The 21332-nt window shown below is 42.2% G+C and overlaps 1 protein-coding gene across 1 annotated transcript in view; it reads left to right on the top strand.

Annotated features, from left to right (window-relative positions):
• Positions 1-21332, top strand: part of LOC141166682 (pyroglutamylated RF-amide peptide receptor-like) — a 213550-nt gene that overhangs the window by 186341 nt on the left and 5877 nt on the right. Inside the window, exons 2-5 of the mRNA XM_073653599.1 lie at positions 2278-2436; positions 4236-4297; positions 12638-12873; positions 20875-20972. Coding sequence (XP_073509700.1) covers positions 2278-2436; positions 4236-4297; positions 12638-12873; positions 20875-20972 — 555 coding nt within the window. The remainder of the gene's footprint in view (positions 1-2277; positions 2437-4235; positions 4298-12637; positions 12874-20874; positions 20973-21332) is intronic.

Raw genomic sequence — 21332 nt, forward strand, 5'->3', positions numbered from 1 at the left:
TGATGATTTCCTCAATAGAAACCAAATGGCCTCCATTATAGGGAACAAATTCCATCTGGCGCCAATTAAAGTCATCATAGGATGAATGTGGAGTTTTTGCAGGGGCTCCATTTTTATTTTCCTAAAAAGGAACAGAAAAACATTTTAAGCAAATGAATATTTGTATACATATTGTTCAAAAAAATAATTAACCTTTCCATCTAGCAAATCCGAATTGGAATAAATGGGGTCTTCAGACTTCTGTTTTATTTCAGTCCTCTAATATATAGATGAAAATGAAAAATACATTTCCAAGCATTGTTAGATGTATATCTTTGGATTGATAGCGGAAACCTGCCATATCAGAGCTTCCAGAAATGTGTCATATAGGTTTATCTCATCTTCCAAAGCTGTCCAGCCCACTTTATTATAGCTTTATCTCTTGTAGAGATAGGTTTGCAGAAGAAAAAAGCCTAAAGGCACCAACATAAACCTACTGGAAGGAAGGCAGAATAATTCAATACTACAAGTAAACATCAGCCAAACACATTATCCTATCAGGTGGCGATAAAATAGAAGATGTATTTTATGTGAAAAAAAGTGATATACTGATGTAACTTGTAAAGGGCTGCTAAATCATTATTATTATTCAAAGCTTTATTCCCTTGGGAAACAGCACCAGAAGTTTTTGTTTTTCTCTTATCTCTCGATTTATTAAAATTACATACACTCTTGGCCAATGAGAAAGTGAATGTTAACAGTGGCCAATGTGACAATTCATTGTTAAATTAACTATCATTTTTCAACAGCATTTTGTTAACAGGTCTGACACTTAAAGGGAATCTGTCAGCAGGTTTTTGCTATGTAATCTGAAGACAACAGGAGATAGAGACTGAAACGGAGAAGTCAGGGATGTGTCTCTTGTCAGTGTGTGCTGCTGTTGTTTACTAACTGTGAATGATTTATCACTAAGAGATTAACATTGCTGGACTAGTCCGACTCCGCCCCCTCACTGTCTATGGACTTTGCACATAAAGAGCGTGGTGTGGGCGGGGTTAGCTTTCTCAGCTCTGCTTTATTCTAAATCGACCAGCTCTGATTGTGTCAGAGCCACTGCGCCTAGTAAACTAAGTGATACATCATTGGATTCAGCTTCTCTGTCTCTACATTATTCAGCTCTCAGATGAGGTAGCAAGAACCTGCTGACAGATTCCCTTTAAGTTCACATTTTACAAAATAGCATCTGATAAAAAGAGCTGAGATTTGTGTATATGAAGACAGGTGAACAGTCATTACATTTTTTGATTGTATATATAAAGTGGGCCATACACACTAGATGGAAGTCGGCCAAACAAAGCTTTAGTCGATCGCTCAGTGGTCAGCCATCTCAGCCGGCTTTGTGATACACAGGAGCGCTCATTTGGCCGAGCGCTTCTGTGTTCTCTTAGAGAAAGTCATCACCAGACAAGTCTTGTGACGGCTTACCTCCAGGAGAACAGAGCGATCGGCAGTCCAAAATTGGACATGACCAATTGATATGTGTGTAATAATTTCTCAGCATTAGCCATAAATCTGTTTGCAGTGGACACTTATGGGGAAATCATTTGTGTTGCACAATAAAAAAAATGCTGTAGAATAATGACAGAAAATTACAAAAATCTCACTATTACATTCTTGTTTATTGGTACTTGTGTAAGATGGAAAAACTGATAAATGAATCTTTCTCCATTGATAATATTATATAGATTTTTTGTTGGGTCGTATCAAAAGGGTCATTTGTACAACTCATTTTTATTTTATTTTTTTTCAATGGTACTTGTATTATCATATTGCAACTGACTACAACCGCATTTTATGGCAAAAATTAAAAAATATCATGAGTTCTGTCGCATAGTGCCGTAATACCATTGTGGTAATACCTATATAACTCTGTAGAATTAAGTCGTATTCTTTTCCATAATGTACTAATAATTGACACCCTAATTTTTATAGAACACCAAAAGGGGGTCAGGTTTTGAAAACTCATATTTAAACCCCGTATTAGTGGAATTCGGAGTTTCGGTATGTGCACTTTATGCCCATTGTGGAGCTTTCTTTCATAAAGCATCTTCAGGAAAAAGCCGGCGGCTTTTTTTCCTGAAGTGGCTCTGCTGCCAGCATCTTTTTTCCAATATCTTCTTTACATAGAGTGGGCGGGATGCAAACAAAGCCGCCCAAAAAAATAACACGTTACTTCTTTAAACCACTTCACGGTTTTCATAAGCCGCTTAACCATATACATAACATTTTCATCCACAGGACCATTTGTCTGTAAGATGGTTCCATTTATTCAAACCACGGCAGTGGTGGCCAGTACATTAACCATGACGTGTATCGCGGTGGAAAGGTACCAAGGGATTGTCCACCCACTGAAAATGAAGAGGCAGTACACCAACAAGAGGGCCTACAAGATGCTTGGTAAGAATTTCCCCTTTGTCATTGTGACTAATGAAATATTTAACCAGTTAATTTGGTATATGTACAACGTGGCCTCTTCTCTAGTGTACTTCTAGTCAGTTCAGACAGTGAAATAACACAGGATAGCCAGTCATCTGGACAAAATCACCATGGCCCGGTTAGACTGCTAAGGCTTGTGGCAATCAGCTGTGGTCATAGTGGGAACCTATAGGATCAGTGGGATGGTCAGGGTCAGTGGGATGCCATGCAGTCTTCCCTTATTTATGAATCTATTGTGATCTAGGTACACATCCCAACAATTGAATCTATTAACTGAGCTCACTGAATGATATTTGGTCCATTTGTAAGCAGTGGACCGGGGTGGACTGCCCAGGATACAGCAAAGCCGTGGACAAGGAAAGCAGTAACTAAACACTAAACTTGCTAATATGAAATTTTACTGTTAAACTCAGACTGAGTGCGCTCCCAGCAACCAACAAAATGCAACAGGTTAATTCACACAAACCCGGTCAGAACTAACCGGGACCACTGTGCTGCGGGACTCGGTAGGCATGGAAATATTGACTACATTACTAGAATTTACCTAGTTGTGCACCTGCCTAGTGCGGCTACCGAGCATTTACCTGGAAAACTGGAACAATCAAATGAATGCCAGGGTTGGCCTATTGGTGATGCAGCACAGCAGCTCACAAACTTAACAAAACAACTCTAAACACTCTAGATAGAACCCAGTTCTTGAATTATACATCGTCGTGTTCACTTCAAGGACCATGTGAGTGCAATGATGGGCACTGATGCCTTCAAGTGCCTGTATCTGCCTATCTGAGTTTGGCGCCAAACTGTGTGCGAGTGCATGCTCCCACCATAATCCTTGCGGTGGGCCTGAGCTCAAGACTTACCGAATTGTGTCTGGTCGCTGTGTTGTTGCCGAAAGGGGCTTGCCAGGATGACAGCTGTTTGACCAAGTGATGCCGAGTCTCTAACCTGTGCGTGGTACCACAGATGACTTGCTGGAGTGCATCATGGATGTCGGATCCCGGGGGATTTCGGCTCCGCTACTTCCTGTGAAAATCGTCACTCCAAACATCTGCCCTGCCGGTGAAACTGGAACAGGACGATATCCTCTGCTACCTGGAGCGGTCTTTGTCCCCCTGGAACACACGGCTCCACGGATGGCGCCGGATGGAGATGTCACATGTCCTCCTCCTTTCAGCTCTCACCTCACTCTTCCAATATGGCCACCAAACCAACCCCTTCCTGTCAGGCACTTCCTCCAAATTGCTTGCACTACCCCCACTCACACCCAGCCTGGGGCTCCATCTAGTTCTGTCCAAAATGCAGTTAAAACCAGCAGAAGTGAGTCCATTTAACAAAACACAAGTTTCTGCCAACAGAATAGCTATTTCTGTCTCCTCGCAGAACTAGGTAACTGTCTCTGAATAAAAATCCTGCACAAACCAGTTTAAGCCAGTCATCGAGCAGTTACTGGGGAAACAGTGGCCTCCTGTGGCCGGTGATTAGTACTGCAGGCAACAATATTCTCAATGTCCATGTACATTATTAATAAAATAGAACAGCAGCTGCAAATTACATGAAAACAGTGAATGGTAGATGATGGTCAGCAGCATATTCCCCATCACTTCACACATTTTCATTATTTCAGTTTTCCATAAATGAAAATATCAAGAATTGGTTTGTGAAAGGGTCACACAATTTTACTTACAAAGAGCAATTCTTCTCTCTGAATGTCTAGCTTCTTCATCTTCTTTTTCTGTAGACCATTTTCTTTTGTCTTTTAGGGTTTGTTTGGACTATCGCTATTGTTGTAGGTTCTCCAATGTTACATGTGCAGACATTGGAGGTAAGCAACTGACTTATTCATATAAATACTTTTCTTTTGATATGACAGGGCTGATTTACTAATATGTGCGCACATAGACATTCACAAAAAAATAGGCTATATTGATACATTTTGGCACATAATGTGGCATCTAGTATTAGATCTATGTTAGTATTTCAGACACTTTTTGCAGCTCATTCAGCAAGGGGTTGTCACCAAGGACGTACCTATAGTGGGTGCATTGGTTGCTGATGCACCAGGCCCTGAAGCCAAGAGATAACCCGAAGGTTCCTTTGGCCCATATGAGATTACTATTAAATACCTTGGATAGATGGGGTCCTGTTGAAGATTCTTCTTTGGAGCCATCAGCTTACAGTTATGCCACTGGTTGGTAAAAGCATGGCTTAACAGAATGTGGCTTAAATGCTGCAATATATGCCAAAAGTGTATTAAATTTATGCATAAAAATGGCATAAAATATACCAACTGGGAAGTGTTGTAAACTTAGTAAAGCAAAAAAATATATAAATATATAGAAAGAGAGACAGAAAAAAAGAGAGGTGTGTATGTATATATACAGTTGAAACCAGAAGTTTACATACACTATACAAAAAGACACATATGCTTGTTTTTTTCAATATCTGACATGAAATCAGAATAAACTTTTCCCGTTTTAGGTCAATTTCGATTACCATAATTTTTAATATTTGCCAAATGCCAGAATAATGAGAGAGCTAAAATGTTTTAAGGTATTTTTATTGCTTACTGCAAAGTAAAAAGTTTACATACACTAAGATTACTATGCCTTTAAACAATTCTGGACTGTCCATATGATGATGTCATGTGTTTGGAAGCTTCTGAGTTAATTAGAGACACACCTGTAGATATATTTTAAAGCACACCTGAAACACACTGCTTCTTTGTGTAGCATCATGGGAAAGTCTAAAGAAATCAGCCAAGATATCAGGAAGAGAATTGTGGACTTGCACAAGTCTGACTCATCCTTGGGTACAATTTCAAGATACCTGAAGGTGCCTTGTTCATCTGTACAAACAATTATATGCAAGTACAAACAAGATGGGAACGTCCAGCCATCATACCGCTCAGGAAGGAGAGGGGTTCTGTGTCCCAGAGATGAACCTGCTTTGGTCCGACATGTGCATATCAACCCAAGGACAAAAGCAAAGGACCTTATGAAGATGATGGCTTAAGCAGATAAGATTGTGTCAATAACCACAGTGAAACGAGTACTGTATCAACATGGGCTGAAAGGCCACTCTGCCAGGAAGAAGCCATTACTCCAAAAGAAACATAAAAGAGCCAGATTAATGTCTGAAAATGCACACAGGAACAAAGACCTTAACTTTTGGAGACATGTCCGGTGGTTTGATGAAACTAAAATTGAACTTTTTGGGGATAATGACCATCGTTATGTTTGGAGGAAAAGGGAGAAGCTTAGAAGCCTAAAAACACAATCCCAACTGTGAAACACGGGGGTGGCAGCATCATTTTGTGGGGTTGTTTTGCTGCAGGAGAGACTGGTGCACTTCACAAAATAGATGGTATCATGAGAAAAAAAGATTATGTGGCAATAGTGAAGCAACATCTCAAGACATCAGCCAGAAAGTTAAAACTTGGACAAAAATGGGTTTTCCAAATGGACAATGACCCAAAGCATACTGCCAAAATGGTAACAAAGTGGCTTAAGGATAACAAAGTCAATGTTTTGGAGTGGCCATCACAAAACCCTGATCTCAATCCTATTGAAAATTTATGGGCAAAGCTGAAAAGGCAGGTGGGAGCAACGCGACCTACAAACCTGGATCAGTTACACCAGTTTTGTCAGGAGGAATGGGACCAAATTCCGACCAACTATTGAGCTGTTTTTGGAAGAATATCCCAAACGTTTGACCCAAGTCATTCAGTTTAAGGGCAATGGTACCAAATACTAATGAAATGTATGTAAACTTTTGTCTTTGCAGTAAATAATAAAAATGCCTTAAAATATTCTCTCTCTCATTATTCTGGCATTTGGCAAATATTAAAAATTATGGTAATCCTAATTGACCTAAAACGGGAAAGATTTATTCTGATTTCATGTCAGATATTGAGAAAAACATGCATATGTGTCTTTTTATATAGTGTATGTAAACTTCTGGATTCAACTGTACATATATATAATCCAGATTGTGTAGTCAAAATTGAAGTTTACACTGTCTATTTGTTAGACAGGTTTAGTAAATCTGAGATATAATAATGATAAACACCCGCGCTCTAACACTACCCATAATGAATAATGTAAAACGTAAATCCATACAAGCAGAAGAAAAAGCAGCAGGTGGACTGTACACACCTGTCAGAAAATGTGTAAAAAAATAGAAGCTAAATCTAAAATAGGTCATACACCACAACACTAAACTATGTTAAAGCAACGTATTGGTAGTGCATACGGACATATGATATGATTCAATAAAGAGGTGGAATGAAACATATTATAAAAATATTATATAATGTCCATCACCGCACTTACAAACAACAAATTGGGCTGACATAAGTCAGCATAAATAACTAACGACAGCTAACTCCATACAGGACTGGAATAACCAGGAGTCTAGAGCACAGAAGATGCTCAGCAATTATGATGTAAAATATATAAGGGTAATTAAGAGAACAAAAATGTGTTAAAAATTATAATGTTATAATAATAAATTGTTTTATATGAGTGCACAAAAAGCTGAGATTAAAAGATCTGCCAGACAACTGTAACAACATGCCGGATATATGTATCTCCAAAAAGGGCATAAAAATATCTGGCCCGTGTGTAGATGATAACGACCTCAATAATAGAATAGTGTGCAATACATTAGTAATAACATGAAGGAGCGGGCGATATAAACCCGACATACCACTGCTGACAAGCCTATTTATAAGTGTGAATATGATCAATAATCAAACAAGTTGCTGGATATATCAATTTGAGTCACATTGAATTTACCTCGAATTTAAAAAAAAAATGCAGATTTTCCTTAGTCCAAATTTTATTGATTTGTTTTGTGCAATTTCAACAAAATGGCGGGGGCGACTGGCCATCGTTCTGCTGATTTGTAAAAAGATAGGACAGGGGTTAAAGAAAAATAATACCTTGCTGCTCACCTGTCCCACCATGACAGCCCCCATCAAGTCATCCAAAAAGCTGTGTCTAGCCTCTTCTTGGCTCACAATGTCCTCTTCTATCATCTTCACTCAGTGCTTGGGCTCTGACATCGTGATGTATGTCATAACGTCATGATGTGCATCATGATATCAGAGGCCTACTCAGCAGTGGAAGTCCCATCACAGAGTTAAGATGCCGGAAGTGGACATCTCATGCCAAAGGAAAGAGAAGGCTGAATTGGAGCATGGCAGAGTACTGGATGGGAGACTGAGGCAGGGGGGCTGGTGTGAAACAAGGTGAAGGTTTTTTTTCCCTACTCTTTGCTTAAAATGCTCTGGGGTGTAACATACCTGGTGGCGGGCTTGCATGGTGCACCATCTCTCACTATGCAAGATCGCAAACTTGATCTTCAGTCCAGTCTGCTAGCCTGGCTTCTATTCATGCTGTCTGTTCGTCTCTGTTCTGACTGCTTAGGGTGGCGGCCTGTTACTTCCTGTTTCTTGTAGCTGCTGTGGGCACACCCCTAATGCGTCCTCAGCCTATTGCTATCTGTCACTGGATATTTAAACCAGCTCCACCTGGAAGCTGGTGCCTGAGCAACTCTAACATTCAGTGTGCTCCTTGACTCTGAATGTGCCAGGTCCTGTTCTGTTCTTGCCTGTCCGCCAACCTGGGGGCTGTATTCCCAGGCCTGTCTGAACTATCTCCTAGCCTGTTGTCTGTCCGCCTTCCTGGAGGCTGTATTTCCAGGCCAGTCTGAACACGCTTCTAGCCTGTTTGTCTCGCCTTCTGGGGGCCGCATACCCAGACCCGCTCCTGTATCTTGCTGCAGTGTCAGTTCCTGTCTGAACACTCAGTTCCTGTCTGAACACCCTCCTAGCCTGTTACCTGTTTTTTTCTATGTCCGTACCTTCCCTTTTTCTGCAGAGTCTGAACCTGCACCTAACTCCTACTCTTTGTCGCGTACTTCTGTTTGTGAGTTTAGAGTCCACTCGCTACTTCATTGCAAGTATCTTGTGTGTATCTGGTTCTTCCTTTCCCTTCCAGTCTGTTCCATGTGAACAGAGCCCTGTCCCCTCTGCTCTGCCTTGCTCACCACTCCGGCGGTTCCTGCCTGCTCTGCCTTGCTCACCGCTCCGGCGGTTCCTGCCTGCTCTGCCTTGCTCACCCCTCCGGCGGTTTCTGCCTGCTCTGCCTTGCTCACCGCTCCGGCGGTTCCTGCCTGCTCTGCCTTGCTCACCGCTCCAGCGGTTCCTGCCTGCTCTGCCTTGCTCACCACTCCGGCGGTTCCTGCCTGCTCTGCCTTGCTCACCGCTCCGGCGGTTACTGCCTGCTCTGCCTTGCTCACCGCTCCGGCGGTTACTGCCTGCTCTGCCTTGCTCACCGCTTCGGTGGTTCCTGCCTGCTCTGCCTTGCTCACCGCTCCGGCGGTTTCTCCCTGTTCTGCTTGCTCACCGCTCCGGCTATACCTCTCTGCTCTGCCTTGCCCACCGCTCCGGCGGTTCCTCTCTGCTCTGCTTGTCTACCGCATCTGCGGTTCTGTTCCTGAATCCCAGTCTGTACTGGACCCTATCCAGCCTGTGCTCCAACCTGCTAGTACCTCCCCGTCTGCACGCCAGCCGTACTTGTCAGTACCCTCCTGTCTGCATACCAGCCGTGCCTGTCAGTATCCTCCTGTCTGCACTCCAGCCGTGCCTGCCAGTGCCCACCTGTCTGCATGCCAGCCGTGCCTGCCAATACCCACCTGTCTGTGTGCCAGCCTAACCTGCCTGTTCCTGTATTCCCCGGTGTGGGTCAACAGCCGTGTCCGGGGTCTGGCCTGGAGTAGCACCTGGTCCCTCTGCTCGGTTCCTCCATGGTGCACGGCGTCGTCAGCCGTCGTGCGACCTTGGTCGGATCGGGTTGATACTTAGTTACGCCCCTCCAGGCACTCTCCGGTTCATGGCACAGTGGAATCACTAAATCACGCACATGCCAGTCAGCCCGGGCGTGTGCATAACATGGGGTCTGTTGAATACTTTGATCCAAATCAAATTTCCTGGCCAAATTTGAGAGAACTATCAAATTCTGTAACACCTATGCTTGTAGTCACTCCTTCTGCTACTGGACGCCGCCGTACTTTCATTCTGGACAATGTAGACTAACAATGCAGCAGTTCTGTTTAGCATTCTAGGTATCGTCCAGGCAGGGAGCTTGGTGGATATTTCCTCACATTGTTGTCTCATTAACTCACAGATCTGACGCTTGGGAAAAACCTTGCACTATTTAAACTCCTAACTCCTTACTTAGGCTGTGTGCCCACGATGCGTTTTACAAGCGTTTACGCTGCGCAATTTCCGCAGCGTAAACGCTTGGGAAACGCTTGGTAAACCTTCCCCCATGGTCTCCAATGCAATTCCGCACTTTCAATGCCCATGCTGCGGATTTTTCCGCAGCGTTTATGCTGCGCTCAAAAATCCGCAGCATGTCCATTAATTTTGCGGAAGCGCTGCATTTTCACCGCCATTGACTTGCATTAGAATGCGCCAATTCCGCAAGACTGCATCTGTACTTGCGTAATTGGCGCGTTCTAATGTGCGGATGGTACCCGGGTGTAGAGGAGAGGAGACTCTCCTCCACACCCAGGTACCATAAAAAAAAGAATAAAATAAAAAATAATGATAATATTCACCTTCCGACGGCCCCCGGACTCCTTCCCTGTGCTGGCTGCCGGCTACCGCGCAGGACTGAAGGACCTGCGGTGACGTCACAGTCATGTGACGGCAGGTCTTTTCAGTACAGAGTACTGCGATCTGCCGGCAGCCAGCACAGGAGCGCAGCAAATCTCAGGGGCCATCGGAAGGTAAGTATTAGGTTTATTTTTTTATTTTTAACCATTCTCTCGGGTCACACTATATAAATCCATGCGGTTTGCATGGATTTATATAGTGTGACCTAGTTGTCACAAGCACTTTCCAAGTGATGCTAATCACTTGGAAAGCGCTTGTCAACCCGCATGCGGAAATGCCAGTGAATAACGCTTCATTTCCACATGTCCCTGGCAGGAAAACGCATGTACAATCCGCATGCGTTTTTTTCTGCCAGGGAGATGCAGAAACGCTCAGGAAAAAATCCTGAGCATTTCTGCATCATGGGCACATAGCCTTAGAGTCCCAGTTATAAGTTCTACGTACCCTGATTCTCTTTGCTCCTAATCCTTATCTCTTGTTACTGAGTTGGCTTTCTAACCATCCTCTGCCACCCTATGTAACGGGTCTGGGAGGCGGAACCTCTGGGCTACTATACAAGGGAGCGGTCCTTGTAAGGTAGCGGGTGGCGACCAGGCAGGCAGTCACAGCAGGTGACCGGGACAGTCTCTGGGTGTACGGGCAGGAGGTCACGGCAAGTGATCAGGGCAGTCTCTGGAAGAACGGGCTGGAGGTCACGGCAAGTGACCGGGGCAGTCTCTGGAAGAACGGGCTGGAGGTCACGACAAGTGACCGGGGCAGTCTCTAGGTAAGGGGTAGGTACGACCTGTGATGGCTGAACCTCCAGGTAGGCTAGCAAGGCAGATGGAGGATGTGTGCTCCCAGGTGAGCAAGCGAGAGTCTCTGGAATAGCAGGTGGTCACAGCACGTGACGGCGGAGCCTCCAGGTAGGCAAGCAGGCAGGTAGCGGAGAAGCGCTCCCAGGTGAGCGGGCAAGAGTCTGGAATAGCTGGTGGTCACAGCACGTGACAGCGGAGCCTCCGGGCAGGCAAGCAGGCAGGTAGCGGAGAAGCGCTCCCAGGTGAGCGGGCAAGCTGGTCCATAGACAGACTGACCGGAGTTGTAAGGCAGACCGTCGGACCTCAGGCAAGCAGGCAGGTAGCTGATGTGCGCTCCCAGGTGAGCGGGCAAGTTGGTCCTTAGACAGACTGACCGGAGTTGTAAGGCAGACCGTCGGACCTCAGGCAGGCAGGCAGGTAACAGGAAATCAGGCAGGATTAGGACAGCAAGCTGGCAGGAATCTGGCAGGTAACTGGCAGGTAACTGGCAACGGGACCTGAGGGCTGAAGCAGAGTAGAACGGTGCAACAACATTGCTCGGGCACCTCCATTTTGGAGGAGGTGCCTTATATATGGTAAAGTCCTCCGGCCATTGGCCGGGGACTCCTTAGGACGGCGCGCGCGGCCCCTTTAAGAGGGAGGGAGGGCGCGCGCCCTAAGCACAGTGGCCGGGAAGGAGCGCGCGCTGCCAGCAGAACGGGAGAGGGACGCCGGGCACGGAGCAGAGCGGTGAGGGGAACAGCGTCCCTGCCTAGCAGAGGGCAGGGACGCCGGGACTACACCCTACCTGACTGACCATCAGTCACTTTGTGGACTTTACACAGAAGCCCCTGTGTAAGTCCAGGTCCCTGTTCAAGGGTTAAAGTGTGAAAGTCAGGGTTCACTTGAGACCTTTTAGACACAGTATCTAGCACAAAGACTGTCTCTTGAAGTCCTTATAAAATCTGCCAGCCTTTCACTGACCGTGATTACAAATTCAAATGTTGGCCAATTCACTCATCACTAATAGATATACAGATGTGTCCTTGATTTGACATATTGTCTTCTTGGTTTGACAAATTGCAAGATATGTTGCACAAAATGATAAGCATTGGAAAAAAATTCTGATTTCATAATACTCTGACATGAGATGTTCATACTACAGTTTATATGTCTACATGTGGTCACCTAGTGATTGTGATGGCTCCTGTCACCACCATCAGGGTTTTGCTATCATGTCTTAATAATTTATTGAACTTGTATTGTGAGATATTGCAATTTAACTGTGATACTGTGATTACAAATCCTCTCTACTGTCAAGAATGGAGGGATTTTTATTTCTATAGTTTACCAATCATTGCTGACCACTTCTATGGAGTGCCTAGTTTCCTAGACAAGAAGCGCACGTTTGCACACTGTATGCAGTCTGGAGGTGGCAGGATTGCTAGATCCGTCTGCTGGTAGCATAGGGGAATGCACGGATCAGACCAGCGGCATGATCATGTCACTCTTCAAGAGCACACCACCTCCGACAGACAGGAAGCCAGTAGACAAAGGAGTGGTGAGCTTCTAAAGACAGAAGATTAGAGAAACCTGTTAACAAACTTTGCCAAATGATAAGGGTTGACAAGTCTGTAACTTTATATATTCTGCTATCATTATGCTTTACATAAAATTTCTTCTTTATGATTTTGTCTTGCAGGTGAAATATGACTTACTCTACAACTTGTACCATGTGTGTTGCCTTGAGTCATGGAGTGATGCTGCCCTGCGCAGAGCTTATGCCATATTTATCCTGGTGGCCCTGTTCTTAGTGCCCCTTGCTGCCATGCTTCTTTTGTATACCCGTATCGGGTACGAGCTATGGATTAAAAAGCGCATTGGAGATTGTTCTGTGCTGAATACTTTAAGCCGTAATGAGATGGCAAAAATCACAAGGTATAATTGCATCGTGTGCTTCAGTCCTAATATAATGGATTCTTGATTGTTAGTAAAAAGTAGTCTTACAAATGTCTGTAAACTCTTTCAGTTCTTATCAGATTAAGAAAGCCTTCAAAATTAAAAAGTAATTTTTTTTATCTAAAAAATAATTGATGCCTAATGGTGACTTTTAGATTCTATAATTCTTGCACACTCTATCTGTATAACATCCGGTGTAAAGACAGGGCACACATGGTCTTATGTAATGGCTGGTGTTATATAGATGGGCCATAGGCTATATATTGTACAGGTCTATTCTGACCTTGAAGGAAAAATTAGAAGAGAACTTGACTCACCTGGTATCATCATATGAGGCTACAAACTATGATCTCAAATCACTTACTGGTCTTTACCATTCCACCACTCCAACAATAACTGCAATAAGCGATTACTAGAAGACAATCAATCAATGCAATAAAAAGATTTTTAGCAGAAATGTCCATTCTTGATATGAGAACATGGATTAAATCAAATCAATGTTTCTGTAAAAGAAAAATTGACAGAACATGAATACCATCCATGTGTCATCCAATTGTTGTCTATTTTTTTTTAATGTGTAATGGTTGGGAGAAGCTTGGAATTTTTACTTTTTTTGCATATAAGTAAAACGGTTGCTAAACACTGATGCTAAAAAAAGACTCATGGATGAAAAATCAATGAAAAGCTGATCCAGCACACTGATTAAAAATGCTCCATTCTTGCATAGGCATAATTTATGCCTATGCAAGAAATGTAGACCTGTTGAAAAACATATTTAAACAGATACATTATAAAAATGATTCTGTTTTAAAAGGCGGAGATTAATTTTAAAAATGATTTTTTTTCTTGCAGTATATGTAATAGTTTTAATCAATATTTTTAACTTATCGGTAAAATATAAAACATGACAGACTAGCGGGGATTTGTGATTCCATATCTATTTTCTCTAGATCTGAAATCACAAATCCCACAGTAAATAGCTGATTAGCATATAGATATATTACCTGCTATTTGGTGCTTCTTACCTCCCGGGGGACAGCGTTTCCATCTTTGTCTGTATATAGGTAGTATACGGTGATATTACTACTGGGTAACGTAATGGAACTTGACCCTGGATGGAGATTCTAGGTTCTCACCTAATCTCCTGAAAACATGACTAGACATGAGAATGACTATGTAATATATGAACGGCTAATGTTTCTCTCCAAGCTATTTTATTGTATTAAGAAACTCAAGTATGAGCATTTGTGAACTCAATGGGAATAAGAGGATGTAACATGATGGTATATTTCCAGCAAAGAAGATAAAAATTATATTCACAATTACTTCTGGAATGAAAGATTCTTACAAATGAATGTCAAACAATGTCAAGAACGAGACAGGAAAGAGACATGGGAAAATGAATTTCAGATGACATGAACCTTACCGGGTAGTAATGATAAGTCTGGTGGATATTTTAGTGAAATTGAAGCTGTACTGACAGCAATTAATAGTGACATGGTAATATGGCATCTATTTGTCCTTTCATTCTGGGCGATCAATTCTTAATGAGAGTGATGATTACTCATGGGCATGTCAGAGTTGTCAATCGTCTTCAGTCCTAAGGCTGCAATCAGACATCTGTTTTTCAAATATATGTAATGTCCACATTTTTCACATATAGAATACATACCCATTGTAGTCTATGTGGTGCTCACATATCTGTTTTTTTCCTTTAGAATCAGTTGGTAAAGAAAAATTTAGGGAGATGTCTGTTTTGGATATGATAAAACTTGCCCATTAAAGAGAATAAGTCCATGAAAAAATAGATAACACTCGAATGACATCCATGTGTCATCCTAGTGCTGGACGGTTTTTATGGTTTAAAGGGAACTTGTCACATGGAACGTGGTATCTGATTTGCAGGCAGCATGTGACAGAGCAGGGGGAGCTGATCAGATTGATATATAATTTAGTGGGAAAAGATTCAGTGTAACTTTTCATTTATTTCTTCAAATGTCTGCTTATTCTGGTTGTACACTTACACAAGGAGGGCTGTGAATCACTAAGTAGGACCACCTGCTGGGCTTCTAAGGCCAGAATGACGAGGAATTTTATTGAATGTAATTAAAAATTTGGCAATTTTTCCCCCACAAAATTATATACTAATCTGCTCCGCTTCTCCTGATCTATACCTTAATGACGGCAAATCAGATGCCATTTTCTATTTGACATGGTTGCTTTAATGGGTATAAGAAGCTTGAACATATTCTTTTTCATAAGAGAAAAATGAGGGCCACACTGATGTTAAAAAATGGTCACACGGACCAAAAAGGGACACAAATGGATAGAATCAAATCCAAAAAACTGGTAAAAAATGTTCCTGTTTTTTTCCTGCACAAAAAATAGAATGTCTGGATGAGGCCTAGCACAGTTCATGACGTCCACTCCTCACATCTTTGAGGCATATAAGAAAAGAAAATCCGCTCCTATAGCCTTTACTTGTGATTCTATTTCAAGGCGGTTTTTGTAGTCCATATGGAACTTGGACCTTCTGAATACTGTACTCAAGCTTCTGTCTTCACAATCCCAGAGTCAACAGTTGCAGATATCTCCAGCATAATATCAGGAAATGTATGAAGTTTAGATCTGGACTTCTCATAAAACAGACCCCGTTCCATGTAAGATCTTAATTTGAAGCCTCCTGAGCAATCATGGAGAATACAAAAGAATTTGCAAAGGAGTTTAAACACAGACAAAATATTTCTCCTCTAGAAAAAAAATCGCCAGATTTTGCCTTGTCCACATAGACATTAGTTAATACATTTTGATGCAAATAGTGTTACGTACCTAGAGCAATTTAATACAGTGGTGTGAAAAAGTGTTTGCCCCCTTCCTGATTTCTTCTTCTTTTGCTTATTTGTCACATTTAAATGTTTCAGATCACAAAACAAATGTAAATATAAGACAAAGATAACACAAGTAAATGTAAAATACAGTTTTTAAATTAAGGTCTTTATTATTAAGGAAAAAAGAAATCCAAACCTACAGGGCCATGGGTGAAAAAGTGATTGCCCCCCCCATCCTTAAAACATAAATTAACTGTAGTTTATTACATCTTTGGGAAGCTGAGTTCACTTTCCCTAGCCACACACAGGCCTGATTACTGCCGTGCCTGTTCTCAATTAAGAAATCACTTAAATAGGACCTGCCTGACAAAGTGAAGTAGACCAAAAGATCCTCAAAAGCTAGACATCATGCTGCGATCCAAAGAAGTGTATGTCCCATTATATCTGACGTAGACGTAATACAGCATTTCAGAAAAGGAACATCATATCAACAGTAAAATATGGTGGTGGTAGTGTGATGGTGTGGGGTTGTTTTGCTGCTTCAGGACTTGGAACAATTGCTGTGGTAAATGGAACCATGAATTTTGCTGTCTACCCAAAAATCCTGAAGGAGAATGTCTGGCCATCTGTTCATGACCTCATGCTGAAGCGCACTTGGGTTATGCAGCAGGACAATGATCCAAAACACACCAGCAAGTCCACCTCTGAATGACTTAATAAAAACAAAATTAAGACTTTGGAGTGACCTAGTCAAAGTCCTGACCTTAATCTGATTGAGATGCTGTGGCATGACCTTAAAAAGGTGGTTCATGCTCAGAAACCCTCCAGTGTGGCAGAATTACAACAATTTTGCAAAAATAAGTGAGCCAAAATTCCCCCAGTGCGTTGTAAAACTCATTGCCAGTTAGAGCAAACGCTTGATTGCTGCTAAGACTGGCCCAACCAGTTATTAGCTTAAAGGGACAATCATTTTTGATACAGGGCCCTGTAGGTTTGAATTTCTTTTTCCCTTAATAATAAAGGCCTTCATTTAAAAACGGTATTTTGTGTTTATTTGTGTTACCTATATTTAAATTTGTTTTGTGATCTTAAATATTTAAGTGTGACAAACATGCAAAAGAATAAGAAATCAGGAGTGGGGCAAACACTTTTTCCCACCACTTTATCTAGGTTGTTTCAGCAAAGACAACACTTTTCAATTGGAAGATACGAGTCTGGCTCCCAACACCATCGGCAAACCGTATTGGGATTTGTTCTCCCTCATATGATATTCACATGCAGGGCCGGCTCCAGGTTTTTCTGGGTCCTGGGCGAAAGAGTCTCAGTGGGCCCCTTTAACACGTACCACAATTCATGATGCACAGATACTACAGAGAAATATAGGTATAGTACAATGCAAAGATTTCACTTCTTACATTACATGAGTGATATCTATTGTAAATTCCACAATAGCTCAGAAACCGGCGAATCGCTCCACACAGTATACTGGCCCCCATAAAATGCTCCATACAGAATACTGGCCCCCATAAAATGCTCCATACAGAATACTGGCCCCCATAAAATGCTCCATACGGAATACTGGCTGGCATAAAACGCTCCGTACAGGATACTGGCCCCCATAAAATGCTCCGTACAGGATACTGGTCCCCTTATAACGCTCCATACAGTATACTGGCCCCCATGTAATGCTCCATCCAGGCTGTTCCCCCGCATAATGCCCTATGCAGGCTGTTCCCCCCTTATAATGCCCCATGCAGGCTGTTCCCCCCCCTTATAATACCCCATGCAGGATGTCACCCCCCATATAATGCCCCATGCAAGATGTCACTCCTCCCCCATATAATGCCCCATGCAGGATGTCCCTTTCCCTCACCATATAATGCCCCATGCAGAATATCACCCCTCTCTCTTTAAAATGCCTCATGCAGGATGTCACCCCCCTCTTTATAATGCCCCATGCAGGCTGTCACCCTCCCATATAATGCCCCATGCAGGATGCCCCCCCCATATAATGCCCCATGCATGATGTCACCCCCTCATATAATGCCCCATGCAGGATGTCACCCCCCCAAATAATGCCCCATGCAGGATGTCCCTTTCCCCTCCATATAATGCCCCATGCAGGATGTCACCTCCCTCCCCATATAAATACCCCATGCAGGATATCACCCCCCCCATATAATGCCCCATGCCTCCATACATTAAAAAAAAAATCAAATACTCACCTCACTCCTCCTCACCTGCTGCTGCTGCTCAGGTCCAGACTCCAGTGTCGCCGGCGTCTTCCCGCTCTGCACTGCCTGTGACAGCTCAGGGGAGGGCGCGGTGGAAAGACGTCATCGCGTCCTCTGACCTGTGATGTCACAGGGAGCGCATTGTAGGAAGACAGCGGATCTGCGGAGGCACGGGGAGAGGTAAGTATCCGGCTGCCGGGGCACTGAGCCAGCGGGACAGAAGGGGGCCCCCCACCTGCTCAGGTCCCCGGCACTTGCCCGGGTGCTGACGTCGGCCCCGTTCACATGCTCCTATGGCACATGGACAGGGGTTGTCTTCATAAGATAACCCTTTAATAATTACAAGTCAGATATAATTATCTGTATCTAGTGCTATACATCTGACTGTTTTGTGGTCTGCTCTACATATGTACAGAAGGAACAGGAAACATGTTTGGCAATGGCATCAAGATGTTTACAGATCTAATTAAAAGTGATATCTTCATGCCTGGCTTAATAATTCTGTCATGTAAGCCTGGTGTCAGGATATGAAGACTCTACATGTAACATGGAGACATTTTATGAATATCTTGGAAGAATGTAATTTAATAAAATAATTTCCTGTAATACAAAACAATGAATATCATGTTATTTATAGCTGATGTCCTGGAAGAAATAGACTGGAAATGAAAACTGTAATTAGAACCTAATTTTGAACTTTGAAATGTGAATAAATGATGTAGAAATATTTCAAGGCAAAGTGATATTAGATAATCATTCAATAATCATGATCAGAAAAGTTCATGGACTAGTACATTAGGCATTTAAGCTATATGCATTTTATCACTCCATACACTCCAGCTATTTTACCTGGTTGGAACAGTATAAAAAGGGTGAGATGAAGTAGTTTAATTCCCTTTATTTTAGAACATCAGAAAATTGTGGTTTAGGACAGTTTTTCACATCAATGTTTCACTGTGTGGGGTCTCAGTTCTCAAGCTTGGCAGTTTCATATATGCCGATGAGGCCTCTCATACAGCCAAATCAGATCTCATGCTTTGTACTGAAGGGGGGGCAATACCCCCAAACACAGTGTCTGCAAATTGAGATTCTGCTTTGGCTTTTATACTAAGGCATGTGCCAAGGCTTGTTAAAGGGTCAATATTGGCTTTTAGGTTTGCTACTTCCAATAGGTGGCACTAGAGTTTAAGTCTTCTTCCTCTCTGAAAAGGCAATTTACATATTTACATATTTAATTTCCCTGAAGAGCATTGCATGGCCTATAAGCCTCCTTACACTGCCATGCCAGGCATGTCACTCTACACAAGGAGAAATGTTACCCCTTAGATCCCAGTCTTAAGCCTCTCCTACAGCCAAATCAGATCTCATACTTTGTACTAATGAGGGGCAACACCGTTGAACATGTGTCTGCAAATTGAGATTCTGGTTTGGATTTTATTCTAGCATATATTGCATGGCTCAATATTGACTTTTAGGATGGCTGCTTCCAATAGGTGGCACTAGAGTTCTAGTTCTCTTCCTCTCTGAAGAGGCAATTTGCATATGAGGCTGTAGAGTTCGAGTAAAGGTTCTCCTTAATTATCTTTGATTTTAGACCTCATTCACACAAAAGTATTATGATCGGTTTTTCATGCAGCTATAATAGTGCTACCATACGCTGCACCTCTGTATGCTTCTGATTATATGCAGAAGGGTATTGCGGCTTTAAGTACAAGTTTCTCCAGCTCCAATAGATTGGCAGTGAAGATCATTGGCACAGAAGGTAAAAACCCCTGCTTGACTTGAGATGCAGACAAAGCAAATCAAGGAAGCCAGCCATTTGGATGTAAAACTTCACCAATGTATTAATACAGCTTAATATGTTCCAGGTACATGAAAAATACTGCATTCAGGGAAAAACTCATTTTGGACATAGAATTGTCCATGGCTAATGACAGATCTATATCAGAAATGCTTCGCTTTTTACCTTGATAAGGTATCTTTAATGTAGCTCGAACCTTTTAAGCTGTACTGATAAATTGTTGAAGTTTTATATCCAAACGGATGAATACATTTGTTTGCTATTTAGGCTTTTTCATGGAATCAGCAAAAAAATAATTGTGGCATTCTCCATCCATGCTTTACATATAGAGCATATAGAAGTATTATTCCCTAAAAGCATTGCAAGCAAAACATGTTCCAGCGGCCCCGTACTGGCAATGCAGCTGCTATGTGCATCAGTATAAGACTTTGTTTACTTGTCTTTTTAATATTATTTATTGAGAAAAATCCATGTTATTCAAAGAGGAATTGCCATCATCTCGTGTACAGCCTAGGAACATGCTGGGACCTGTAAGTTTGCAACAATGGATCCAAAAACTATGAAAAAACTAGAAAAAAAATTAGGGTCCCCTTGTATCATGAATCGCATTTTGTCTGGCATTGTTGGAGAAGGGTTTGCTGGAGTGGAATAGCGTGTACCTCTTAATGAATTTGGGGCATCTTTAAGCTGCCATGCTACACTACTAAAAAAATCCAGTCCAGGGAACGTAGAATATTTCTATCGTAATTTATGTCACTTTTAAATGATAATGAATTTGTTGGCCGCACTTGTCTGTTTCCTCTCTATTTTTCATACTAGCACAGCTTGCCAAGACTGGCATAAAATGCCAAAATTTTTGTGCAACTACAAAGGTCATTTTGGCCGCTAAATTTAACTTTCAGCTAAGGGGCTTTCTCCCAAGACAACTTCTGTAACACGTCACATCTCTACTGATGGAAGCAAGAAGATACAAATTATTTTATATTTGCACAACAGTATACAAGTCGTCATTCATGTCTTTATTTTTACAATAATCTACTGTGAGCTATTTCTCTGATCTGAGTTTTATTCCAAAGAGGGTTCATTCTCCTGAAATATTTTTCTGGTTGTCTCCAAGAAAAAAGAAACGAGCTGTGATGATGATGGTCATCGTGGTCCTTTTCTTCACTGCCTGCTGGGCACCATTCCATGTGGTCCACATCCTTTTTGAGTACAGTAAGTACCTTTATTACATGGCTTAAACAAAGACCTAGATAAAGCTTAGATGCTGTACCTATTTTTATATAACTGTTGACATGTCATAGCGGGAGTCTGCTTTGAATACAGGAGTCTGATGGGTTTATAATATGTGGGTTCCCGCTACCTCCCATCTGCCAATTGTATTAACGCATCAGATTCCTCTCCTCAAAGTAGACTTCTTTATAGCTATGAAAACAATAAGAAGTGTATTTACAGTACATATGCATGTAACAGACTGCTGAAATCATTGTGTCTATCACTACTTTATGCTACAACAAAATTAGCAGGACAGTCAGCTATGTATAGGATGTTTACAGACTGAACAACAGCAACATA

This window comes from Phyllobates terribilis, unplaced genomic scaffold (genome assembly GCF_046119375.1).
Source record: "Phyllobates terribilis strain yellow unplaced genomic scaffold, ASM4611937v1 Scaffold_11__3_contigs__length_659146591, whole genome shotgun sequence".
NCBI classification, from domain to species: Eukaryota; Metazoa; Chordata; class Amphibia; order Anura; family Dendrobatidae; genus Phyllobates; species Phyllobates terribilis.